Source organism: Equus caballus, chromosome 2, assembly GCF_041296265.1.
Source record: "Equus caballus isolate H_3958 breed thoroughbred chromosome 2, TB-T2T, whole genome shotgun sequence".
Lineage (NCBI taxonomy): Eukaryota > Metazoa > Chordata > Mammalia > Perissodactyla > Equidae > Equus > Equus caballus.
In genome coordinates, this window is record NC_091685.1 from 123,550,480 (window position 1) to 123,575,573 (window position 25,094).

At 46.0% G+C, this 25,094-nt stretch overlaps 1 protein-coding gene across 2 annotated transcripts in view; it reads left to right on the forward strand.

Annotated features, from left to right (window-relative positions):
- PAPSS1 (3'-phosphoadenosine 5'-phosphosulfate synthase 1) overlaps nt 1-25,094 on the forward strand; it is an 88,907-nt gene that overhangs the window by 46,341 nt on the left and 17,472 nt on the right. For both annotated transcript variants that reach the window (XM_023636765.2, XM_005607903.4), the window contains exon 10: nt 11,761-12,029. In XM_023636765.2, the coding sequence (XP_023492533.1) occupies nt 11,761-12,029 (269 nt within the window). The remainder of the gene's footprint in view (nt 1-11,760; nt 12,030-25,094) is intronic.

Here is a 25,094-nt window from a genome sequence, read left to right on the forward strand (position 1 = left end):
CGGATAGCAGAAAAGGGTGAAGAGTAGGTTGATTATGATTTCACATCGCTGGGTTAGGATAAGTGCAGCAGTAAGGGAAGAGCCTCTAGGTGCTGGTCTTTGCACTGCTGTCTTACATATTATCGGGTGCCCCGGGGCAGGATCGTTACACCAGACGTCTGCTGTTAGCAGGTCTTACACAGAGGGAGGTAAACGATGTGTTCACACTGGTGCGCCCACGCTCTTTCTCCCCTACACTCACGGTTGAAGGTGCTGTGTCAGGGAACAGCGTTCACTGTAGGCTTGGGGACACTTTTTTAAGATCTGAAGGATCTTACAATCTTGCTACTAATGAATCCTCAGCCAAAACAGAAATGGTTAAGCTCTGATCATTGGTGCTGCTCTTTTCTATATTTTTTATGTAGAAATCAAGCAGATGTGGCTGAGAAAAGTGAGGTGAATGTGGTTGTTTTTAGGGAAATAGCTGGCCACCAAGCCATGTTTGTTACAGAAGCCACACTTCCCAAGTGGCCTCAGAAGTCTGGGCACGAGCACCCATTTCATCAGTTGTGATTAGCTTCTGCGAACCCAGGTCCTGGGAGTCGTCGGGAGTCCTGTGTGCGCGCTGTTGCTGCTTCACCACCTGCTGGTTACGTGGTTGTGGGAGGATTGTGTTCTCTCAGGCTCAGTTCTCTCGGTTCTAAGAATGGGGGCAGTGATGGTACCTCACGAGTGGGATTTTATTTTAAAAAGTGAAATGAGACCCCATGCTTAAGGCCCTGAAAATGGTGCCTGGCACATAGCTAAGACATTACAGTGTCATAGTTTCTGGTATGTGAGCCTGAAGCTAGTCTTATCCGTATTTGTGTGGAGCTTAAAGAACGAATATCTGTTTTCTTAAGCTCTACTGTAGTTCGCTGACATTTGAAATGATTAGAGCTTCAAATGGCTCGTGAGCTCGAGGCCTCAGGTGGGCCACCCACTCCTCAGAGCTGCGCAGTCCCCACCCAGCCTGCCTGGTTCATTCACATCTTCTGCTTGGCTCCTGTAGGGTATTTGAATGCAGGCGCCCTCTCCCTTCTGAATTTCTCTCTTCTCTGAAGTAGCGAATACAGATCTTCCTTGACATATGATGGGGTTGTGTCCCAGTAAACCCACTGTAAGTTGAAAATATCCTAAGTTGACAATGCATTTAATCCCTCTACCCTACCGAACATCCTAGCTTAGCCTCGCCTCCCGTCAGCTTGCTCAGAACACTCACAGGAGCCTATAGTTGGGCAAAGTCCTCTCACACAAAGCCTGCCTTATAATACAGTCTTGACCGTCTCATGTGATTTACCGAGTACTGTGCTGAAAGTGAAGTGAAGTGGTTGGATGGGTACAGAAGGGTTGTAAGTGTGTTGTCCACCCTCGTGATTGCGGGGCTCACTGGGAGCTGTGGCTTGCTCCTCAGCATCAGGAGAGAGGATCATACCATGTATTGCTAGCCTGGGAAAAGATCAGAACTCAACAGTACAGTTTCTCCTGAATGCGTGTCACTGTCGCGCCATTGTAAAGCTGAAAAATCGTAAGTGGAACCGTGATAAGTTGGGGACCGTCTGTGTTTGGCTTAAACTGCTTGTGTAGGAATTTCTCTGAATGCTACACTGGTGTTGCCTGTACAGCAGCTTATTTTCTGCTTCTTTCTTGCTAACGTGTTTCGGGCCCAGTCACAGAGAGTATACTGTGCTTGGTCTGAGTCAGTGATGCCGCCTCTTTCTCTTTTGTCCATGTGTGGTTTAAGGGTCTGTTTGTAAGTCACTTCTGGCCATTGAGATGTAAGAGAGAGTGGTTTCCAGGAAAGATTTTCCTTACTGATGAGAAACTGGCTTAGGACAAAAAGTCATCTTTTCTCATCCTTCGCTTTCTTCCTACTTCGGATGCTGTCATGTGAGGGTACAGTGTTTGGAGCTCTGGCAGCCATTCTGTATCCGTGGGAATCCATGAGAATCTTCTACTGGAGGAGTTTGTGATCCAGCCTAGAGTCCTCTCCCTCCAGACTTCTTACGCAAAGACCTCGTGCACATTTGGATTATTTAAGACACTTCTAGGTGGCTGGTCTTTTATTTCCAACTGGAAGCATCTGGTAGTTTAACATGTGTAGACTGCTCTTTTCTTCTGGAGAACAGGGGCATGTCTATCGGAGGGCTTGCTGAGACCACCTCCTTTGCTTTAACTTTTTGCCAAATTTGAATTCCTGTCTGGAATTCATGTTAGGAAATTAATTGTTGGCACTGTTGAGGGGTCTTTTCGAGGAATTATCATTCGTAATTGGAGACTTTATTTATTTATTTTTAAAGATTTTATTTTTCCTTTTTCTCCCAAAGCCCCCCGGTACATAGTAGTGTATTTTTAGTTGTGGGTCCTTCTGGTTGTGGCGTGTGGGATGCCGCCTCAGCATGGCTTGGTGGGCAGTGCCATGTCAGCACCCAGGATCCAAACTGGCGAAACCCTGGGCCGCCAAAGCAGAGCGGGCGAACTTAACCACTCAGCCGTGGGGCTGGCCCCGGAGACTTTAATATTATAATCTGTTTTACACTCTTCTTAGTGAGCCAAACATTTTACATCATTTAGAGAATTTTTTGTGTAGTGAGTGAGTGCAGCTTTATTTAAAGTAGCTGAGAGCCAGTTATTAGCCTCATATCAGACAACAAAGATGGTAGAGTATTATTTTGTTGACTTTCCCATCTTGGACTAAGGCAGATAAGCAGCAGACTGAGGAGTTCCCTCTGTAGTTCTTGTTCACTCTTTCAGGAAGCCAGTAACAGGTCACCTGCTGACGTGTGTGAAACAGTTCATGGAAGAGAAAACGGAACATTTATTTTTCCTTTCCCTAGGATTTCTTTTCCTGCCTCCCCCTGTTCTCCTTCCTCATCCTAGAATAACCTTCCTTCCCCTGGGCTGTGGTCCCGTGCGCAGTAATGTGGTCAGTTCTGCTGTTCCTAGACCATCCTGCAGCTGGAAGGACGGAGAAGGCTTTAACACCCACATCGGTGATTGTGAGCTGACACGGTTCCAGACGGCAGGTTCTTTGACTCACCGGTGGTTGACCACTATCCTGGAAAGAAGGATGGATTTCACTTAAGCCAAGTAGGAGCCAGTTAGTATTTATTACATGCAGAATGCTGGAGTCCTGCTGGGTTACAAAGGAAGAAGTTGACATAATTTCTTTCAAGCTAATATGAGGTAGCTAGTATTTCTGGGATGTATAAATCTAAGAAAGCTTTACAGAGCTGTTGCACTACAAACTTTATTTTAAATGAATGGGTAGAGACGTTGGGTGGCTATCTTAGGCAAAGTTGGGAAAGGTACACGGGAAAGCTGAGGCAGAAGCAGTGGTCTGTCTATGAGGGCGCGAGGCTCTCTTGACCATGCGTGGCCGTGAGCTGGAGATACTGGGATCTGAGCTGGTGCGGGGGCCCTGTCAGGTCGAGGCTCTCTCAGATGAGGCTCTGAACATAATTTCAGGAAGCAGTATTTAAGGAATGGAGGTCAGGGCTTAAGGGAACCCACCGGAATGTTGAAGCCTCGAAGAACTACAACCTCAGATATGATTACCACTTCTGAAGGGGCATAGGAAGGAAGCAGCGTTTCTGAAGCTGGGCAACAGGAGTGGGAGCTGTGAGGGGGCCATGGGCAGCAGCTCATCATTGGGGCTGTAGGCACAGCAGGGGTCCCCATGCCAAGGCAGGTGCGCCTGGGCCAGGGCTCCCCTGACTTTTCCCTCCATCCTCTGGTTGCTTGCTAGTGTCGCCCATCACGGAGGCAGGAGGACAGGACTGCCCCACGTGCACACCCAGACACACCCGCATGCAGACGCGCACACACACCTGCATGCAATGCACACCTACACGTGCACATTCCCAGGAACGTGAGTACGCACACACATACCCCACCAGATCCTGAGCACGTGCGCACAGACACCCCTGCATGCATGTATATGCACCCGTGCACATTCATAGGGACATGAGCATGCACACACACACCACCACACCCTGAGCGCACACACAGACACATATGCATAGACATACTTGCAAGTGGACGCGCACACACCTACATGTATGTACATGCACATGCGCACATTCGCAGGGGCGAGTACGCACACACCACCACACCCTGAGTGTGTGCGCGCACATGTGTGCACAGACACCCCTGCATGCATTTACATGCACACGTGCACATTCACAGGGATGTGAGCACGCACACACATGTGTGCACAGACACACCTGCATGTGGACGTGCACACACCTACGTGTATGTACACGCACATGCGCACATTCATAGGGGTGTGAGCATGCGCAGACATCCCACCACACGCTGAGCACACGCACGCATACCTGTGCACACTTAGGCAGAAGACAGAGACTAGATGGGATGGGGAGTGGAAAACAAGCAGCACAGAAGCTGGTTGGCAAAAAACTTTATATTTAAGATTATTTTTTACTTTAATTTGAAAGCATTTCTAGTCTTGAGAATGAAAAACAATTCGTTGCTGCTCTCCTTTGGGGTGTAAGAGTACCTGTTTATGAAAGATTCTAATAAACATGCTCATATTTACTCAAGAGGCCTATCTCTGTCTTAGTGATTTTTTTTCTCATAAGCAGTTTAAGTAAAAGAAAGACTGGTGATTGATGACAGTCGGAGCGAGGGGTCGATCAGACCCTTTCTTACTTCTAGCTCTTCAGAGGACTCCCACAAAACAAAGGTTAAACGTGCGCAGGCACGCACACAGCCGGCCCTGCCTGCACAGCACTGTCGTCAGCGCTCTCTTGTTCATCTGCTGTGTTGATTTAGGGGCAATCAGAAGTGCCTGTTTTAGGCTTGCCTGTTTCACGCTTCGGGTAGATCGAGTGCTGGTCGTAAAGCTTGGGCAGGGCTGGAAGAGGGACTGCGGGCCCGCTGTGCTAGCACGGCCTGCCAGGGAAGAAGCTGAAGGGAAGGAAGCAGGAAGGTATGGTTCTGGGCTTAGTGGTCAGGATGGGTACTGGGACTCTCACTGGGCTGGGGAGCAAGGCATAGTTCTGGGACCTCGGGGGAAGGGTGACTAGGACTTGGGAGCTCTTGCCTGCTCTTTGCCTGGTTTGTTGCTTGAAAGAGCCCTGCCAGGAGCTGAAGGTGTCCTGGGCACGTGGCTGAGACATCACAGAACGGGGTAAACCCGCATGCTGAGCACTGCGCAAGTGTTGATGGCTTCCATGCCAGGCTGGGCAGCCCACGTCCCATGCGCCTGCAGGGAAGTCATGCTCCCCTGTCCCACCCTCAGGATCTGCTGATGGGTATTGTTTCCTTGTCACAGTCAGCACACGCTCAGAAGAACCTCCTCTGCTTCTTCCCTTCCACCTGCTGGAAGGAAAGGGCTCCGACTGTAGAATCCAGAGGAGGCATGGAACCTGTACTCTGGGCTGTTCCTTTACACACGCATGAAGGACAGGAGAAGGAGTGGGTTTGGGGACTAGATCTGCCTTTGGCTTGAGATGTGGCGGTCACAGTGAAGGTGGACGAGATGAGGGGTGTGGGACAGGGATGAGCGATGTCTGTTGAGATGGTTTTAGTGATAAATCTCATTGACTGATGAAGTGGAAGGTCAGGACTCAGGATGCAGCCAACAGAAGCCATCTGTGCGGCCACAGTAATTGAACCCAGGTGAGGGGAATGACAGGTTTCTTGAGTGAGTACATAAAGAGGAATTTCGCAGGACCCAGCAATGAACCCGGTTGCTCCGAGAGGACTACGAGATGTCAGAAACAGGTGATTAGCCCAAAATGACCAAGCAGAATATAAAATGTCATGCATACTTGATTACAGCTGTAAAACATGTGCAAAAGGAGAAAAACTAGGAGACTGTGCAAAGAACCCTAAAACAACCAAACAGTTATGTTAGGATGGTACAGTTGTGGGTGACTTTTTCCCCAAAATTTTCTTCAGTCGTTCATGGTTTTTACTTTAAGAAGAATAGTAAAGAGGCAGATGAAATGGAAAAGATTGGTGCCATGGCTGGCAGGCCTTGAGGCTGTGAGTGGTGGGGTAAATGTTTTTGTCGGAGGTGATAGAGAGGTCAGGACTGTTTAAAACGGGAAAGTGCCTTTTGGATGTGGCAGGAGTGTCATGCTCCCCTTGACAGAGCAGGCAGGGGTTGGCTGAATGCGTGAATCCAGTCTTGTTCTTTCTTCCCTCGCTTTATCCTCCGCACTGTCACCACACTTACTTTCTGGAAACAGAGATCTAATCACGTCCTGCTGGAGTGGAAGGAGTGCATTCCTTTTACCACGCACTTACCCTCTGGGTGGTGAACGTTCTCTCCTCCGCTGGCCAGATTGAAAGCTCCTGGGGCAGGACCGGTGCCCGCTACCTCAGGACGGCATATCTGAGATGGCATTTTCCTCTTGTCCAAAGTGGTTTCTCCCCTGCCCCGTCTGCCCTGGCGGCTGTGCAGGCTGCACCGTGGGGAAGAGCAGTCCGCAGACAGGTCTTGTGAAGATGAGATGGAGGCTCATGGTGTCAGCAGTGAGGAAAGCAGGGCTGCGAGGGAGCCCGGGGACAGGGCGCTTCCTGGCCTGGGGGGCCGAGGGCAGGCCGGAGTGTGGGACTCAGAGGTGGGCAGTGGCGCTGTGCTCCCGCAGGGGCTGGAGGGCTCGGAGAAGCGATGGCGACTGCTGGCGGTTGAATTTGAGGTGCTCGGGGAGCACTGCGAGGCCGCTGGAGAGGTGGCCTGGAGCTGAGGGCAGAGTTTGGTCTGAAGAGGCAGATTGGCGAGTCACTAATGTAGAGCCCTGCTCAGCGACCTCAGGCGCCAGGGGGCAGGGGGAGGGGTTTGGGGGGGGGGGTTGCCCTGTCTTCACCGCTGTTCCAGTGTGGCCCCATCGTCCAGCGGGCACATCGTGGTCTGTCAGGTGAGCCTGGCCGTATCCTGGGGAGGGACAGGTGAGTGGGGGAGAGAGACAGAGTTTGATTTGTGTGGAGCTGTGGGGACTCTTCCTCAGCAGCAGTCATCCTCCGATTTTGCTGTCTGTCCACCCTGCCCACTTGCTCTCCTCTCCCCACACTAATCCTGCACGGTCCTGTTAGACGAATTTTCTGTGAAACATTGCTGATTAACTCACAACCCCCGTTTGGTAAGCAGTATCCTCCCTCACTTGGCTTTCAAAGTTCTCCATAATGACCTTGTGCCGTAATGGTCATGTCCGTCGTGACAGAATGGATGACTATGTTCCTTAGCATGTCTCTGCTTTTCTCCTTCCACAGTTCTGCTCACACCGGGTGGCTTGGTGGCAGTGCTGTTGTTACGGTTATCAGCCACCTCTCATTTGTCTTTCAGAGGCTGGTAAGCCTGCAGGCCAAATTTGATCTACCGCCGGTTTTTATAAATCAAGTGTTAGTGGAAAACAGCCGCACTCACTCGTTTACGCGTTGTCTGGGGCTGTGTTGCGCCGCTGTAGCAGGGTTGGGTGGTGGCAACAGAGACCCCACAGCCTGCAAAGCCTGAAATACTCACTCTGCTCTTTATGGAAAAAGTTTGCTTTTATGCCTGGTGTCAGCAACTTCACAGTGTACTTTCTAGAAGTCAGGATTATAGAATTCCTGGTCTTTTCCCAAGAAGCAGTGGGACAAAGGGTCAGAAAGAAATGGAAATAATAAATGTTAAATTTCAGTCATTTTGTAGATCGCCTCCCATTTTCAAACAGTTTAAACTGTGATCATAGGTAAAGCAGTCTTAAACTAAGCCAGAAGGAATTATAAGCAAAAAGGCAAATGTTTTACACTGATGATGGTGTGACAGTGGGAACATCACTGTCCTGTAGAAGATGGGGATAGGAATGTGAGACATTAGTAACAGTTGCTGTGAGTGTCAGTGGCCCCAGGTCGATAGTGGCCCATTATTCTTCTTCCATACTTGATGGAAAATTGATGGAGGAAAATGTAGCAATGATGCATATTGGGTTTGTTACTTGGGACAATGTCCTGGGAATGTACACTCTAATAGATCAGATACTCCTGTTACATTGTTCATCCACGTAAGCTCCCTAGTGGAGAAACCAGATGGTATGGACAAAAATACAGCCTGGACCCAGACATTTGTGTGATTCATTGATAAATAGTTGCAAGAGATTGAGAAGACTGGAAGTTCAGGAAAGATCTGATAATTGGCAAGGAAAAATGGGCAGGCACATAAAGCAGTCATTGGGTTTCTTAGCGGAACTGATAGAAAGGAAATAATTCTACCTGGAAGAAAATTTGGCAGTGAAATCCTTTATGTGCTGCTAACGTGAACTGTTAATGTCGTCCACCTTAACTTCGTCTGTTAAATGTCCAGCGTGGAGCTTGATTAATTCCTTTTGGAAAGAAGCCTAGGTAGATAAATTATTAGAATCTGTGAAATAGGTTTGTTTGAGACAGAATGTATTTTTATGTTTCCTTTTGCACGTCCTGTCGTATACATAATCTTGCTAAATGGCGGTTTTACAGAATCAGATTTGGCCTCATTGAGGTCTAGGCGTGCAGTCGTCCTGCATCTGAGATGTGTTCCCCAGGGGTCCCGTTCGGAGATTGGTGCCTGTTCCCGGCTTAAGGAGCATGGAGGCGGTGTGTCTCGGCTCAGAGCTAAGGCACCCTCACCTCGGAAACACTCACTGGGAGTGTCAGTTCACAGTGGAGTGGACCTCGAGCCACCAGTAGAACAGTGGGTTCAATTCCTGCCAGGAAGTTTTAGATGTGGTGTTTTGTTTTGTTTTTTAAAAATTTTTTTCTTTGAGATTCATAATAGTTTACATCCTTGTGAAGTTTCAGTTGTACATTATTTCTTGTCTGTCACCACATGAGTGCTCCCCTTCACCCTGTGTGCCCACCCTCCACTCCTCTTCCCGTGGTAACCACTGAACTGTTTTCTTTGTCCATGTGTTTGTTTGTATTCCGCGTGTAAGTGAAATCATATGGCGTTTGTCTTTCTCAGTCTGGCTTATTTCACTTAGCATAATACCCTCCAGGTCCATCCATGTTGTTGCAAATGGGATGATTTTGTCTTTTTTATGGCTGAGTAGTATTCCATTGTATCTATGTACCACTAGATGTGATATCTTCTTTTAAAGATTGAATTATCTTAAGGAGCTTAGATTTATTGAGAGATTGCAGTGTGCATCTCACCATGCCAGCTACTTTATGTTATTTTCTGGTAACAATAACCTTAGTATCATCCCCACTTCAAAGATGTAGAAAGTGAAATTCAGTCCTGAAAGTCTTTATTCTGAAGCAAATCTCACACTCCGTGTCATTTTACCTAAATATTTCAGTACCTGTCACTTAAAGGTGAGGACTTTGAAAGCACAATCATGATACCGTTATTGCACCCGCGTAATAATAATACTTTTTTCATGTCATCAAATATCCAGTCAGTGTTCGAATTTCTAATAAGTTCTTGGTAATCACATTTCTTTTTTTACAGTTTGGTTTATTTGAATCAGAATAAGATCTACACATTGTAATTGGTTCATGTCTCGTCATAATTTTTTACTGTTTAAAAAATTTTTAATTTTGAAATAATTTGAAATTTACAGAAAAATTACAAGAATAGTACCAAGAACTCCGTATATTCTTCACCCAGATTCCGCAGTTACTTTATTTGCTTTTTTGCCATCACTCTATTTGAAAGTTGCAGACATGCTGCCTCATTGTCCCTTAGTATTTACACGTGTTTTTCCTAGCAATAGGGCCATCTCCCTCCTCTCCGCAGCACGCGCATCACACTCAGGACAGCACGCTGACGTAGTACGGTAATCCATTCTCCACTCACATCATGCCATTGTCCCAATCGCGTCCATGTAGCAGAACCGGCAACAATAAAGTCTTCTCTGCCGCCTTTCCTTTCTGGTTCAGGAGCTCAGCCCTGCCTCTTTAGTCTCCTTCAAGCTGGAACGGTCACCTCGTCCTTATTGTGTCTTTTACAGCGTTGACCTTTTTGAAGAGCACCTGTCATTTGCTGTTGAATGTTTGGGTTTATCTGCTCCTTCCTGATGATGAGATTCAGGTTACAGGTTTTTGTCAGGAATACCGTAGGAAGCAGTGCTGTGTTCTCAGGCTATCATATTGGGTGGTTCACAATTTTGATTCATCCTATTACAGGGGAAGTTAATTTTTCTTTTAAAATTAACTTTTATCACTTAAGATTGTGTTTGCCAGGTTTTTCTGCTGTAAGTTAATAAGTTATTTTGTACTTACTAGTTCACAAGTATTTTGGGGACAAGATTTGGAGACTCCATCAGTATCCCATTGTCTCCTGCCAGTTCCAGCTACAAATACTGCCAGATGGCGATTTTCTGATTCCATTGTTCCTTCTGCATTTGTTAGGTAGAGGTTCCACTTCTCCCCCGTTGGTCCATTCATTTATTTTATTCTTTATGGACTCAAGGATTCTTGTTTTACTCAGCAGGTTACAATCCATTGTTGTTATTATTTATTTGATGATTAGCTTGCCCTGGGTTGGCCACTGGGGCCCTGTCAGATTAGTGCTCTATCCTTTTGGCGTGTCCCCGTGATTCTTTGAGCACTTCCTGTCTTCATGACCCAATATGTTCGAGCTCGTGTTGTACTTTCCTTGCTCTGGCAACCCTAGAATCAACCGTTTTGCCAAGAACCCTGGTTTATTTAAGTGGAAGTTGTATTTACAACGCAAAATGTGGGCTTCATTTGTGCACCTTACCACTGGGTGGTTGCTGCTTGTAGGACCTTTCAGTGGACAGAGCTAAGAAATGTCCCTGTGCACATATATACATATACGCACAGACGTTTATATCTGTTCCTGTATCTGCCTGTCTCTACAGCTGAAAACCATGCTTAGTAACACTAATCAATACCACATGGTCTGTTCTAGCCTCTCTCCTTTCTGTGTTTATGCCTGCTTTCTCCTGTGGTGAGAATCCTGGCTCCCATTATCCTCAATATGTTTCCTTATTTGCTCTACCCCCTGACATGTAAGCAGTCTCCCGAATGGCTGTCTTGGCCCTGGTGCTGCAGGCTTCTGCTGGGCCAAAGTCCTTTCTCCTCCTGGGCTGCAAGCCTGGAGCCTGCCTTCTCAGAAAAGTCTCCTGATAACCAGCCCCACATAGGAATGAAGCCAGGGTTGTCAGCAGGCAATACGGAGTTAACCAGTTTAACTAATCTAGCATTTGAGTAATAGCATGTCCTTTTAAGGGATATTGTTGTTGCTAAGCTGTAATCCAAAATCCAGACCTGGCCTCACAGAACTATGTAGGGTCCAGTCAGGCAAAGTAATTAGTGTAAATAAGCATCCTTGGATAGTAAGTACTTTTCTTAAACTACAAATTTCTCTGCATTTCTGTCTGCCTTTAATACAGGAGTGTCCTAGGTTCTTATGGAAGGATTCACCTGATGGGTAATTAAGACGTAGACCAAGAATTTACGTCCACTGTAAGCAGTTGAACAGAGCATTAGGACCAGGAAGTCTGGTTGTTATTCTCAAGTTTCCTATGAATGCAGAAAGTGATTGTTAGGGATCCATCACTGTTATGTTACGCATCCTCAGACTTGTGAGGTTTGTGAAGTAACCATCACTGTGAGTCCTCTCGCCTTGGAGTAAGTGGTCAAACCAGTGCACATTTTCCACCAGTTTCTGATTCTGAGCACGCATGTTTGCTTAATCCTAAGCATCAAGCTTCAAGAATAATTGCTTATCCTTTGAAAGGTAATCTATTAAAAATGTACTGTTCTTAACTCTGGAAATTCTCTTTTCAGATGCTGTCTTTGCATTTCAGTTACGCAACCCGGTGCACAATGGGCATGCTCTGTTAATGCAGGATACCCATCAGCAGCTTCTGGAGAGGGGCTACCGGCGCCCTGTCCTCCTCCTTCACCCTCTTGGTGGCTGGACAAAGGATGACGACGTTCCTTTAATGTGGCGTATGAAGCAGCACGCAGCAGTGCTGGACGAGGGAGTCCTGAACCCTGCGACGACAGTGGTGGCCATCTTCCCATCTCCCATGATGTATGCTGGACCGACTGAGGTAGACTGCTCTTAAGATTTTCACTGCGGCCGCGTGGAAGCCACTCTTCCTCACACAGACCTATCCGTGGGTTTTTCTCTGATCTGCGGGTCTGTTCTCGACGTTCGGTGCGCCTGGAGTACTCTGCTGCTGTGTCAGGGGTATCCTCTAAGGCAGCCCCAGGAGGCAGCCCTCTGGGAACGGGAGGCAGGGAGAGGCTCTGCTGCTTGGGGTCCCAGCTGCGAAGGAGGGAAGGGTCCCTGCAGACGGGGCTGCCCTGGGGGAGGTGTGGCCCAGCCTCCGTCTGGAACTGCTCTGACAACACCCATCTTACCCTCTGACGGAGTCCTGGGTCACTCTTCCCAGGGGACAGATTTGGTTTGATTTTTACTTCTTCTGAATTTTGGAAGGGCCAAAGGTATTTCAGTGAGAAGAAACGCATTATATCTGAAAAAGTTCGGAAGACATTGCTCCTCCGTTCTTTGTCAAGGACTGGAGTGTGATAGAGTCTAGAAAGAAAACTGCTTCTTGATACTGGGTGGGAGAGGGTTCTGGAGTCCTACTTAGTGGTCAAAAGGATGTTTTGAGATCTTCTTATAAACATATCTTTTTATAGAGCAGAGGACTTAATTAGGTATTTGCTTCAAGGCAGAGTAGGCTTTCAAAAAATATTTGTTGAATGAATACGTCAATGAATCACCTAAAACACTGTGTGGGAAATTCCTCTGCAGCTTATTGTTGAGTGTTCAAGATAAAGAATGGAATGCACATTATTACTGCAGTCTTTTCATCCCCACCTTGAAGGGTGACGAATTTACTTAGATTTATCTGGGAGGCAGACCCCGTTAGAAAAGATTAAATAATTTAGTTGTGTATACTCTGTGAGGTCTTCATTCAAAAAATATTCAAAAGGAAACCCAAGCCTGTTTGGCTGGCCTTTGGAGTCAGACCTAAAAATTTTTATTGGAGCTTGCTTGTGGGGTTGTACACTGTGTTACCTCTTTGTCCAAGAAAAACAGACAAACAAAAACCTACAGTAACAGCTAAAAGATTAAAATGTATTTGACTCCTCTCTTGGATCCAGCCTAAATAATGCGCTGGAACTTCTGCCTCAGGTAAAACTCCTCGTATTCTCCCTTCTTTGTTAGTATAAAATGTTCATAATAATTGAGCGGTGACAGCCCTTTAAGTTTCCAAGAGACCACCATGACCTTCAGTTCTTGTATCTCAAAGAACTAAATTGTTTTGGAGATAAGTAACAGTTCTGTTCCAGTAGTTCCCGACTTCTCTGATGGTACTGTCTTCATTTCATCATCATCATCATCACTTTAAGGGACTCTTTTGGTCTGGAGTTCTCCAGAGTTATAGGATGAATGGTTTTCAGTGTGGGATGGCCCAGGTCAGTTTGGGGTCAGGAGTGAGTTCATGATCAGAAGCCTCATTAAGAGCCTGCGAGGAAAGTGAAGGAGTTTACCTTCCCTGTTGAGGGCATAGTCTGTCGTCCTCGTGTTTCTTATTCCCTATCTAAAAGAGGAAGAGATACAACATTTTATTAACTAAATAAACTAAAAACTGCTTTTAAGAAGGTGGGAATGAGGGGATAGATAAATAACAAAAACAGCCAACTATCAGAAAAGAGAAAGCCCTTTCTTGGGAGAACACCACAAAGAGTTAAGTATGCTGTTTTGTCTGCATTAGAAAGACTTTAAGTCTTCTGATTTCAGAGCCAGGTGTGTTTCTTAAGGAAGAGTCAAAGGTGAAGGTACCCGCAGGTACCTCTGGGTTGCTTGCATTTTGGGGTGCCATAGGGGCTTCCTCCTTGCAAGGCGAGGTGTGCCGGCCGCAGCAGGCCCCTCCCTGGCCTGAGGTTCTGCTCCCGTTGCTACCACAAGCGCATGGTCTGCGAAACACAGTAGGAGACTGCTGTCTGAGGCCTGCACGGCTCTGGGCCTGGTTTGCCGTCGGCTGGTTTGGGGTCTCCGACTTCTGGGATGTGTTTAAGTGCACAGTAAATGGTTATTCAGAGGGTGCGCGAGGAGGTGGGACTAGATGTTCTTTAAGGTTCTGTCCCATTCTCATCATTTTCTGATTTCTCTTATTTTCTTTTAACTTCATATTCAGATGAAGTATACATAGGAAAAGGTGCACATTTCATAGGTGGGCAGGTAAATGAATTTTGGATGATACATCCAGCATCTAGATTTTTAAAAAGACTGTTACCAGCACCTCAGAAGCTCTCCTTCCTGCCCTGCTGTGCATCACCTGTGCCCTCTGCTGCAGCCGCCGTTACTGTCCTCACTTCTCACGTTGCGGCTCCACTTTGCTTGTGTTGAGGTTCCGATGCTCTGGGAGGCAGACTCTGAGAGCCAGAGTAGCGCTCAGGAAGTTTCTTAGGGATTGCTCTTGGGATCAGCGCTTGTGGAAGAGAAGAGAGAGAGGGAGGAGGGCTGGGCAGGGGGAGAGGGTGAGCTGTGATTCAGTCTTCGTGGAGCCTCAGTTGACCCCATGTGAAGTTCTGGAAAGGCCCCTCGGAGATGCTCCAAGTTGCACAAGAATCTGCGTTTGTGCCCCGTGTTGGCCAGGGATTGGCGCCCACGGAAGGGGACATATGTGCCTTTGGGCGCTGCTGCTCTTTTCCACGGAGGCAGTTTCTAAAGAGGGCTGACAGCTGCTGGGTGTGTGCTGGCTGCACTCCTAGAAGCTGGGGCGTAGTCCTTCCCGAGGGGGACCTGGGCGTTGCATCCGGCATCCAGCCCAGCCTGTGCTGAGGCATCTCACAGCTGAGATCTTACAGTAGCTGCTCCTTTGTGTCTGACTTCTTTCACTTCACGTTATGTTTCTGAACTCACCCTTGTTGTTGTGTGCGGTTAGTTGTAAGCTGGTCATTCTCGGTCCTGTGGAGTGTCCCCTTGTGTGACTACCGCCAGTACTGTGGATGGGCCTTTGAGCTCTTTCCAGTTTCCTGCTGTTGAGAACAGCGCTGGTATGAAGACTTCTGTGCGTGCCTTTGAGTGGACATTTCTGCTGCTTGTAAACCAGGGACTAGCACTCCTGGGTCGTGGCGAGTGTGCGTTCGGCTTTCGGAGAGGCTGTCACTCAGTCTCCCAGTCTCCCAGGGTGGTTGAACCATTTTACACTCCCACAGCAGTGAGTTTCCTCACCTATCCTTATTCTCTTAGTCATTTTAGCCGTTTTGGTTCTTTAGCCTTGACTGTGTAAGCGTTTTGTGATACGTTTACTATTTCTTAAGCAACCTCAGAAATGTTTTATTGAACTAGTTTCACTGAAGAGGAGATGGAGAAGTGGTCCATGAGTTGTTCTTATTTACAGTGGTAGAGAAATAGAGGGCAGTAATAGCCCATTGTTATTGAGCTCTTACTGTATTTGCCAGGCAGTATTCCAAGAGTGTTACACGTATTAGCTAAATTAATGCTCAGAACAACACTGTGAGGGTAGGTACAATTAGTCTCAATTTACAGATGAGGAAACTGAGGTAGAGAGGTTAAAAAACTTGTTCAAGGTCACATAGTAGCCTATAGTCAGTCTTGCTCCAGAGCCATGTACCAAAACTTCCACAGGATGTTTTTTATCTTATTAATATTAAAATATTTTTAAAAAACATGTGGCCACATGTTTTTTGAAAACAGCCTGGAAACAAACTCTGGAAGTATCCTGTAGGAGTTCTGAAATAGTGAGGATGGCCCTGGCTGATGTTCATGAGAAGTGGTAGCTCTCAGACTTAGTTTTTCATTGTCATAGCCTAGAGTTGTGGTTGTCCTATTCTTTGTATCGTCTGTACTCTTATTATACCTGCGTCATGGCATTAGCAGTGTCTCCCTGTGTTTCTGTGTTGTGAGGAGTGAATGGGATGATGTAAATAAGGAAACACATTGCCTCGCTCCTGACAGTACGTGGTGATTAATATCAGCTGCCTTAAAAACAGTACCAGCTGCTTTGCTGCAAGTTCTTGATATCCCTGGGGTTCTGTCTCCGCATTGAGGGAGCTGCCTGCACCTCAAGGTTGCTTATCAGTCTGTGAAGTCCTGTGGCAGAGAGCCTGGGACGCCCTACTCCCAGCAGACTTCGTGTCGGAGCATGCATCCTCTGATTGGGATTGTCCTTTGTTGTTTGGTCATCTCTAAAGCTAGTATAAAGGATATGAAGGTAAATAATTTAAAAAAACAACAAAGATAACCACTTTTTAAGTGCCTGCGTATGGGTGTGTCCCACACTGAACAGGTCTCCTGTGTATGCTATGTAACCTTGTCCCCACAGCTTGGTGAGGTAGGTTGATTCCTGTAGGTAAAAACTGCATTTTACAGATGCGGTTACTGAAGCTCAGAGAGGCCAGGTAACTTACTGTGGTCTGTCAGAGAAAACCGGAGCTGCACAGTAGTTCGAGTAGGAAAAACAGATTTTGGTACAGGAGCTGTTGCAATAGAGGAAAGAGACCTCAGGACAGAACTGGGCTCAGTTCTGAATACGGCTTGGGCAAGTGGGGATGTACGGTGGAGCAGAGTGGGGGTGTCAGTGGATGGAAAATTACTAAGAGGAAACATCAGAAATAACAGGCAAGGGACGATTCTGAATCTAGCAGGATTCTTGTGAAAGCAGCCCAGCCTGATCCAACAGCACTTAGCAGATGGTAAGAATGAATTTGACAGATAATGGAGGATGGGGGGTTCTCATTAAACTGACTTTGCAAGATTTTTCTACAGCTGGCTGGGACAGGCCCTCCAAGGATGGACACTGAAGGCTGAGGCCTGGAGGGCTGAGAGGAGCCTGACCAGGGCTCGATCCAGGATAGTCTTTGTCAGAGCTTCCAGCCAGCAAGACCAGAGCTGGGATTGTCTGAGGCATGGCCTGCCTGTTCCTTTCACCAGGGCCCCGTGCTGCCTGGCAGCCTCCAAGGAGCCTGTGCCTTGGCGGCGGGTGGGAGGGCGAAGAGGTTCGGTGCCGACACAGCTCCCAGGTCTTCCAGGAGGGCTGAAGGCCCCTGCGGTTGTGTCTACCTGTGCATCTGTGTCAGGAGTGTCAGTTACGAACTAAGAGGTGTGATTCTGGTCAGAAAGCACTGGATCTGGGGCCTGAGCAAAAGGCAGTTTTTAACTTCTGAACTTTATAGCACAAACTTCAGAAACTCCAGTAAACGTGTTTATATGTTAAACCGTGACATGTTTCCCTGGTTATGACCTTGCAGGATTGAAGCTGTGAGGTCGCTGGCTCGTGAAAACTGTCCATTTCTTTCTCCAGTGCCTCACTTGTGTGTTTGACTTATTTGGCTTATTCACAGCCTTGAGCGAATAATTTTTTTGTAATAAAAAAACGCTCATTTTTGTAGCTTTTCCAGTGACATCAGGAAAAAGTCTGCCAGTAATGCTTATTTGCCAACTAGTAATAATAAAATAAAAGCGATGACTCCCTTTAATCATTTTCTGTAGGTCATTTAGGAGGCTTTGGTACCAGCTTTGTTTCTCTGACTGGCATGCTCCTCAGAACAGCGAGCAGCTCTGGAGCCGTTGGTCCCTGCTTTTCCAGTCCGTAAAGATTTAATGGCTTGACTCCCAAATTCCATTTTAGGAATTGGGGGTGTGTGTGGGAGGGGGCAGCATGTGGAGGGAGAGTTGCTTTTCTGATGCTAAATAGGTCTTACATATGTACGTTTTTATCTTTCTGAGGTATTAATTGACTGTAGGAAATGTTTTGTTCCGTCTCACAAAAGACTGAATCCTTTTTTGTAAAAAGGACAAATAACACTTTCTCAGACCTGTTGTGTGAAAGTGTGGAAAATAAGATGTGTTTTGGAATGTGGGTATGTACAACCAACAGCTCCATCCTGGGTTGAAGACGTTGGCATGAGAATTACCAGTGGAATTTTGGAGAGAGCACGTTGTTGGAGGTGGGGCTTTTTCTCTGCCGTGGAAGTTATCCATGCTGTGGTAAGTGGGTCCTGTGTTAAGTGCGCAGATGCCCGTGAACAGGGACGGTAGGACCATATTACGACCCAGATGTCAGCATGTTATTTAATAGTCCATGCTTTACAGCACGACCCGGAGCGGCAAATGACATGTCTGTTAGGATGGAAACCTGGCCCTCCCTGAGAGCTCTTCCAGGAGTTCTGACAACCTAAGGGGACGTTGCATCCTGAGCTCTGAGCCCCCTCACAGGAGCCATAGACTCCCCAGTTTTAAGTATAACCTTTGACCCTTTTGGGTCCTTGATAATGTTGTCTTCTGCTCATTTATTGTATTCATGTTTCTGGAGTGAGGCGACACAGGTTCACTGTCCCTTGTCCAAAGTCTGGGGTCACGTATTACTTGATTCTCCTGCTGGGTCTGGGACATGGAGCACGTTAATGTTTCTGTAGCAGAGTGAATCATTTTTCACCCCAAGAGGATCAGTAAAGCCCACAAATGACTTTATGTCAGTTTTGATCAGATTTTGCCTACTAAATTAGCTGAAAACCTAGGTTTTTGGATTTCAGATGGATGTGTCAGCTTATCTTACTGTCGTAATCGTTTCACAAAATATACATGTATCAAATCATCACATTGTACACCTTAAACTTACACAATGTTGTATGTCAATTATATCTCAATAAAGCTGGAAAAAAGTGGATTTCAGAATTTTGGACAAGCAGTTGTGGGTCTGTACCACAGAAACATTTCAAATCTATTGATTTGTTTTAAAAGTAATTTTGAGGATCTGTATAGTCTGATACTTTATAATACTTATAGCTTATATGTCTTGAGAATTGAAATTACTAATTTAATTCAGAGACATTAGATTTTATAGGTGTTGTAGGTTGTTTTTCATGGGAGGAAAAAATGTCCTTTTTTTCTCCTGATTTTGCTGTAGTTTTTCAGCTCAGAATCTGTTGTTGTTTCTTACTGAAGCCTCAAGTTCCAATATTGTCTGTTAGCCTGATTTTCCAGTGATTTAGGTTATCTGTGCCGTTTCTTCCCTAAATAGAGTACTAACCTGTGTTTTTCTCCTGCACTGACGCCCTGTCTCACGGTGGGGCTGGGCGCAGGGTAAACGGCTCAGTGCAATAGGGCTGTGTGGACTTGGCTGTTGGAGACACCCGGGAATTACACTGATCTCTCAGTTGTTTATTTTGCAGCCTTGGACATGTTACTGAAATTCCCCAAGTCTCAGTTTTCTTATTGGTTAAACGGGAATAGTAACTATCTTATCGATTTGCTGCAAACATTAAATGAGAGAATGTTTATAAAACGTTGTATACGGTGACTAGCATTTAGGAAGGACTCAGCAATTGGTTCCTGTTTTTATCTTCTCCTACCCAGTGAAGGACTTCGTGAAATGTTTTCCAATATCTCTCCCACGATTGCCTTCCTTAAAGTAATAGTCACTGAGAACGCAGAGAGGCAGAAGAAAATCAGGCCCCTCTGACTTTTATCAGAAAGAAATCTGGGGCCCCTTGGGCTTGGGAAGTGGAAGCAGGAGGGAGAGGTGGCCATGGCAGGTCTGCCGTCTGGTCTGCCCCCTGACACGCCCACTCTGCGGGCTGGGCTCAGCCAGGGCAAGGTAATTGACAAGGAGAAAGTTAGTTTGGTTGCTGATGATTCTGAACAATACCTCTTTTAACATTTGCGTCCTGCCTGGTGGAGAGTGGCTGCAGCCAGGATGAGAGTGGGATGAAGATGATGTTGGAAGATGACATTCCAGCCCAGCTGGAGCCAAGAGACCTTGTTAACAGCCCAGGCTTTCGACCAAGACACCAGAAAAGCATGCCTTAGAAGTAGAGACCACACCCCAGAGAGTGTATCCATCTGGGCCTAATCAGGAGGTGGAAACCACACAGAATGTGGAAAGGGCGAGTTTGAAGAATTATTAACTTTAGTATGGAAGTGACTGTACAAATGCAAAGTGAACTCTAAAGCTAGGGCTGAGGGAGGTGACTAAAGGACAGACTTGGAAAAGGGGTTCCCTCCCCAAGGCTGGGCTTCAGACTTCATTGAAAAAGGTGTAGTTTCATTCCAGTGGATGGTGGAGAAGTTCACTGGTTTGCAGGGACCACAACTGGCTCACAGACGCCAGGGAGGAAACGACCCTCTGGGCACAGGCTAGCTCAAGCTGATAGGCTGGAGCACACAGTGGGTCAGGGCACTGGGACCCCGCTTGCTGCCAGAGCAGTGTGCGGTGTGTGATACCCATGTTGATGCGGATGCAGTAGACAACCCTCTGGGGCAGAGGTGATCCAGGCTGCTGGTGAATAAGCAGAGGAGTCAGGGAGCTGCTGCTGGTAGCGGGGCGTGGAGCGCACCCGTGTCTGCATTAGGGGGGCTACAGTGAGGTGGTCGCTGGCTCAAGCCAGGGCTGTGAGGCTGCTGGAGGATCGTGCACTTGGGCCAGAGTGCCACCAAACGTCCCATACACAGGCACCACTGACACCCCTTCCTGCTACAGTGTCCCTCGAATGCCCTCTACTGATAAAACTTAACACTGGGCTTACTGTAAGAGAGAAATGCTTAAAGCGTCCTGCCCGTTATCTCAGAGCAAGTGCTGAGGGTGAATTTGGAGGTGAGAGGCACTAGATTGATAATTGGCACAAGAAGCTAGGCTGAACCTGCCCACCAAGGGTTAAAACCAAACCTCAGAAAGATAAGGAGCAGTGCCAGTCAATTGCCTGCCTGCCAGAATCAGCTCTTAACATTCTAAGGGAAAATAACCCAATTCAGATTCCTTAAAACAAATCATCCACAAGTCCAACATATACAATAAGAAATTGTTGAAAGTATGAAAAAGCAGGAAAGTGTGATTTATAATCTGAATAAAAACTGTCACTAGAAACATACCTTGAGATAATGCTGGTTGGAATTAGCAAATAAGAGCATGAAAGCTTCTTAAAGGAAAATATGGTCTTATAGATGAGGAATCTCAGAAAAAGGGGAACTATAAAAAAAAAGAATCCAGTGGAAATTCAAGGACTAAAAAAGTATGGTATCTGAAATGAAAACATTTATCGGATGGACTTGAAAGCGGACTTAGAGTTGGCAGAAGAAAAGGTCAGTGAGCTGAAACTTGGATCAATAGAAATTATTGGAAAAAAAGGAAAATAGATGGGGAAAAGTGAGCATAGCCTCAGTGGTTTGTGGATGGTACCATGGCATCTAGCATATGTGTAACTGGAGTTCTGAAAGGAGGGGAGAGAGAATGTGACAGAAAAAGATTTTGAAAAAAGGATGGTTGAAAGTTTTCCGAAATAGGTGGAAAATGTCAACTTACAAATTCAAGAAGCCCAGTGAATCTTAGAATAAACCCAAAGAAAACCACTCTTAGGCACACGGTAGTGAATCTGCTAAAAACTAATGATAGGAAGAGGAACCTTAGAAGCAGAGCACTGGGGAGGGAGAGTGGAGGAGGGAGGTAAGAGGACTGATGGCTGACTTCTCAGGAGCAGGACGAATGGCACCAATAGGGTCACACCTTTAAGAGGGAAAAAAAAGGTAGAAATAAGCCTGTTAATCTGGAATTCTATATTCAAGCAAAAATAAAGGTGAAGTGAAGACTTTTTCAGTTAAATGAGAGGTGAGAATTTTATCAGGGAGGAAAAGTTTTTAAGAAAACTTACAGCAGACTTCCCCAGAGGTACCATTATTTGCTCGTGCTGTGTGGCCATGTGGCTATGTGGCCATAAGGCAAGGACCTGGCATTTTCATCCTTTAGAGTGAGGTTTCTCTTGTCAAGGAATAAGGAAATGAGGGCAAGGAGAAATCAGTTGTTGTGTAGGCAACCAGCAGTGTTTGCCATGTATGAATTAAATTACTTTTTTTTCCCCTTTGCTGAGGAAAATTAGCCCTGAGCTAACATCTGTTGCCAGTCTTCCTCCCCCCCTTTTTTTTTCACTTGAGGAAGATTGGCCCTGAGCAAACATCTGTGCTAGTCTTCCTCCACTTTATAATTGAGTCACCGCCACAGCATGGCTGACAAGTAGTGTAGGTCCACGCCCAGGATCTGAACCCGAGAACCTGGGCAGCCGAAGCAGAGCGCACTGAACCTAACCACTGTGCCACAGGGCCAGCCCCCTAAATTACTTCTGTAATCAGAAAAAAGTCGCAAAGGTGTGTGTTATTTGGTACATAGGTGCAAGTAAAGCAGAAAATAAGTCGTTCGTTGTTAGGTTGGCCATTTATGGATTCCTAGAAGGCTTTGTGGAAAACCTTTAGGCGTTGTCTTGTATTCCTTCTTCAGGATGCGCTCAGGATTCCAGACATTGTGCCAGCTACCAAGCATAAAAAGATAAATAATATATCTTGACCTCATTCTGCTGGAGAAAGAAACAGGCACTTCTTCCTGGTTTTGGCACCCCTCTTCTAGGCATCATGCCATCTTTCTCACACAGTGAGTGAATTATCTTTAGAAACACCAGTTAGGCAGCAGTTTTTTCAACTGGGATTGTCGGGGAGCATTTCACAGAATGGTAGCAACAGTGGCAGTGTTGTGGCTGCCCTCCAATGATGGCCAGGCGCTGTCCCGAGTGCGTTCACATGTGGTCAGTCTTATGTGTTAAGCATCATTCTCCTTTTTGTAAATTAGAAAACTGAAGCTTATATTAGGAAATTGCCTACAGGCATTCAGTCAGCAAGGGGTAAAGCCAGGATTCCAGTCTTGGACAGCCTGCCTCCATGGACTGTGTTCTTAACCCGATTCCATGATGGCTGTGGGCTGACTCGCATCCTCCTGATTAAATCATGTGACCTTTTCGGCAGGTTGTAAGTTGACTCACACCAGGCATTCTGGGAAGAGTTACGTGTGAGGTGCTTGTTTACGTCTGATACAATTTTAAAAGCATTCCTGTAGGGAAGCCATTCAAATTGCCTGCAGGAACATGTTGACCCCCCATGTTTGGTGCATTCACATTTAATTTACTCATATAGCCTCTAGAAGAAGTCCAAGAGGCAATTTGATCAACGCAAAATTAGAACTGGCCACTGCCCCCAGTATGCTTTGTGAGCCTATAAGGCACCAGTTTTTCTGGGCTTCAGTTTCCTCTCTTGTTTAAACGGGTGGAGGGGGTGGGACTGAGTGATCTGAGCTTCCTTGTGTGTTAAAATGAAGCCCTACATTCCCACTTTATTGACTCTTTGGTACTTGAATGATTTAAGCTGCTAGACATATTTAGTGAGCAAAGTAAGTTCACCTAAATTCAGAGAACCTAGATGGACTTTTTAATTTAAGTCTGTGTAAGCAGCAGCTAATTTTGCATGAGGCAGAAAAGAGTTTTCATTTGAGTGGAGTTGCAAAGTGGTTAATTGATGATAAAATCCTGGCTGACCCCTTGCTGAAAATTCTGAGTCTGGACTAGCAAAAGTCTTCTGTGCATCTGCTGTGAAGGAGGCAGAGGGGAATGAGCAGAATTTTCCTGAAGACCTGAATCTGAGAGTGGGCAGAGGACGAGGTGGCGTCTGGAGAACAGAGGTTTTGTTCATACAGAAGTGTTGCAGCTCAGTGCATGCAGTGAATGTCACAGTAGAAACGAGGTGGTTGTAGGACTGTCGGTTTTCTCTGTCGAGCTGGCAAATGGGGAAAGAGAACTAGGCTCGCACTCAGGAAGCTTGTTAATGGTCCATGTTTGGAAGTGGGACACGTCGCCTTGGGTTTCATTCCTTTGGCCAGAGCTCAGCTTCATGGCCACACTGCAAGGGAGGCTGGGAATTGTAGTAAACTCTGTGCTCAGGAAGAAGCATCGTACAAGGTACACAGAAACACAGGTAGATGGAAAACTAAGGGAGTGCAAGGAGGTCAAGGCAGTTATTAACTCTGGGAAAACAAACAGTAGGACAAGGAAGGATATAAAATAAAGATAATAATGGCTAACATACTGTGTGTTTACTCTGTGCCAGGTACCGTTCTAAGGTCTCACGTTTCATATATTAATTTTCTTAAGAATTTTATGAGATAAGTACCATTGTAAGTCCCATTTTACAGATCAGTGTTAATTTCACCAAAAATGTTGATATCACTGTATTTATTGGATAAATGGGATAGGGAATGAGGAGAGCAGAGTAAGAGCCAAACATCATCTTTTATAGTAGAAAATATAAATAATGTGGAAATAATGTCTATATTATAAAATATCTAAGATTAAACAGCCAAGTCACAGCAGTATATGCGTGCTGTTTGGAAATAAGGAGGTGTAAATACCAGTAGAAACAACTAAAAAAACTGAAACTCCTCAGGGTGACCGGTTTGAGTGTGGGGGACGGGACTGCCCTCATGCTATTGTACTTTCTAAACTCTGTTGATAAAAATATACGTACGTGGTATAAGGGACTGTCGACAGAGAGAATGCACACGATGTGCAGTGGTCGTCATCTATCCTTTATGTTCATGTTGAACAGCCATGGTTTTGTAAAGCACTCAATAATGGAGACTGAACTGAGAGGCAGCTGAGGCCAGGTGGCTAGATCTGGGTTTGCTCCTGACTTTATTGGCCAAGTCACTTAACCTTTGGGGGTTCACTTCCTTCAAATTTTAATGAGAATGATCTCTTAGAGTCATTTTAACTTTTAAAGTTCCACAATTCTAGGTGTTAGACTAATTTTAGTTTTAAACGATAAATCTTGATGTGAAAATAGAGGCTTCAAAGCCGGTGTTGCATGCAGCATGCCTGTTTAATCAACAACGACACTCTATTTTATTCTTACCTTGTATCTTGGGTAGTAGTCACTTAGCTACATGATTTTCTCAGAACCAGCTTATGTAAGTATTCATAGACTTTAAATCATTTTCACCCAGTAGTTTTTTTTAAACTATTGAAGTATGACAGCAAATTGCGTAAGTCATAAGTGTACAGCTCAATGAACTTTTACAGTGAGCGCACGTTCATTCCCAGCATCCAGATCCTGGATCAAGGAACAGAACATTTCCAGGCACTCCTAGAACGAACATCAAAGTGGGTTAGGTACAAGCTCGTATTTCCAAAGTTGGTCAGAGGATACAAACTTTCGGTTATAAGATGAAAAGTTCTGAGGACCTAAAGTGCAGTGTGGTGACTCCAGTTTGTGATACTGTATTATCTATTTGAAATTTACTGAGAGTGGATCCTCAGTGTTCTCACCC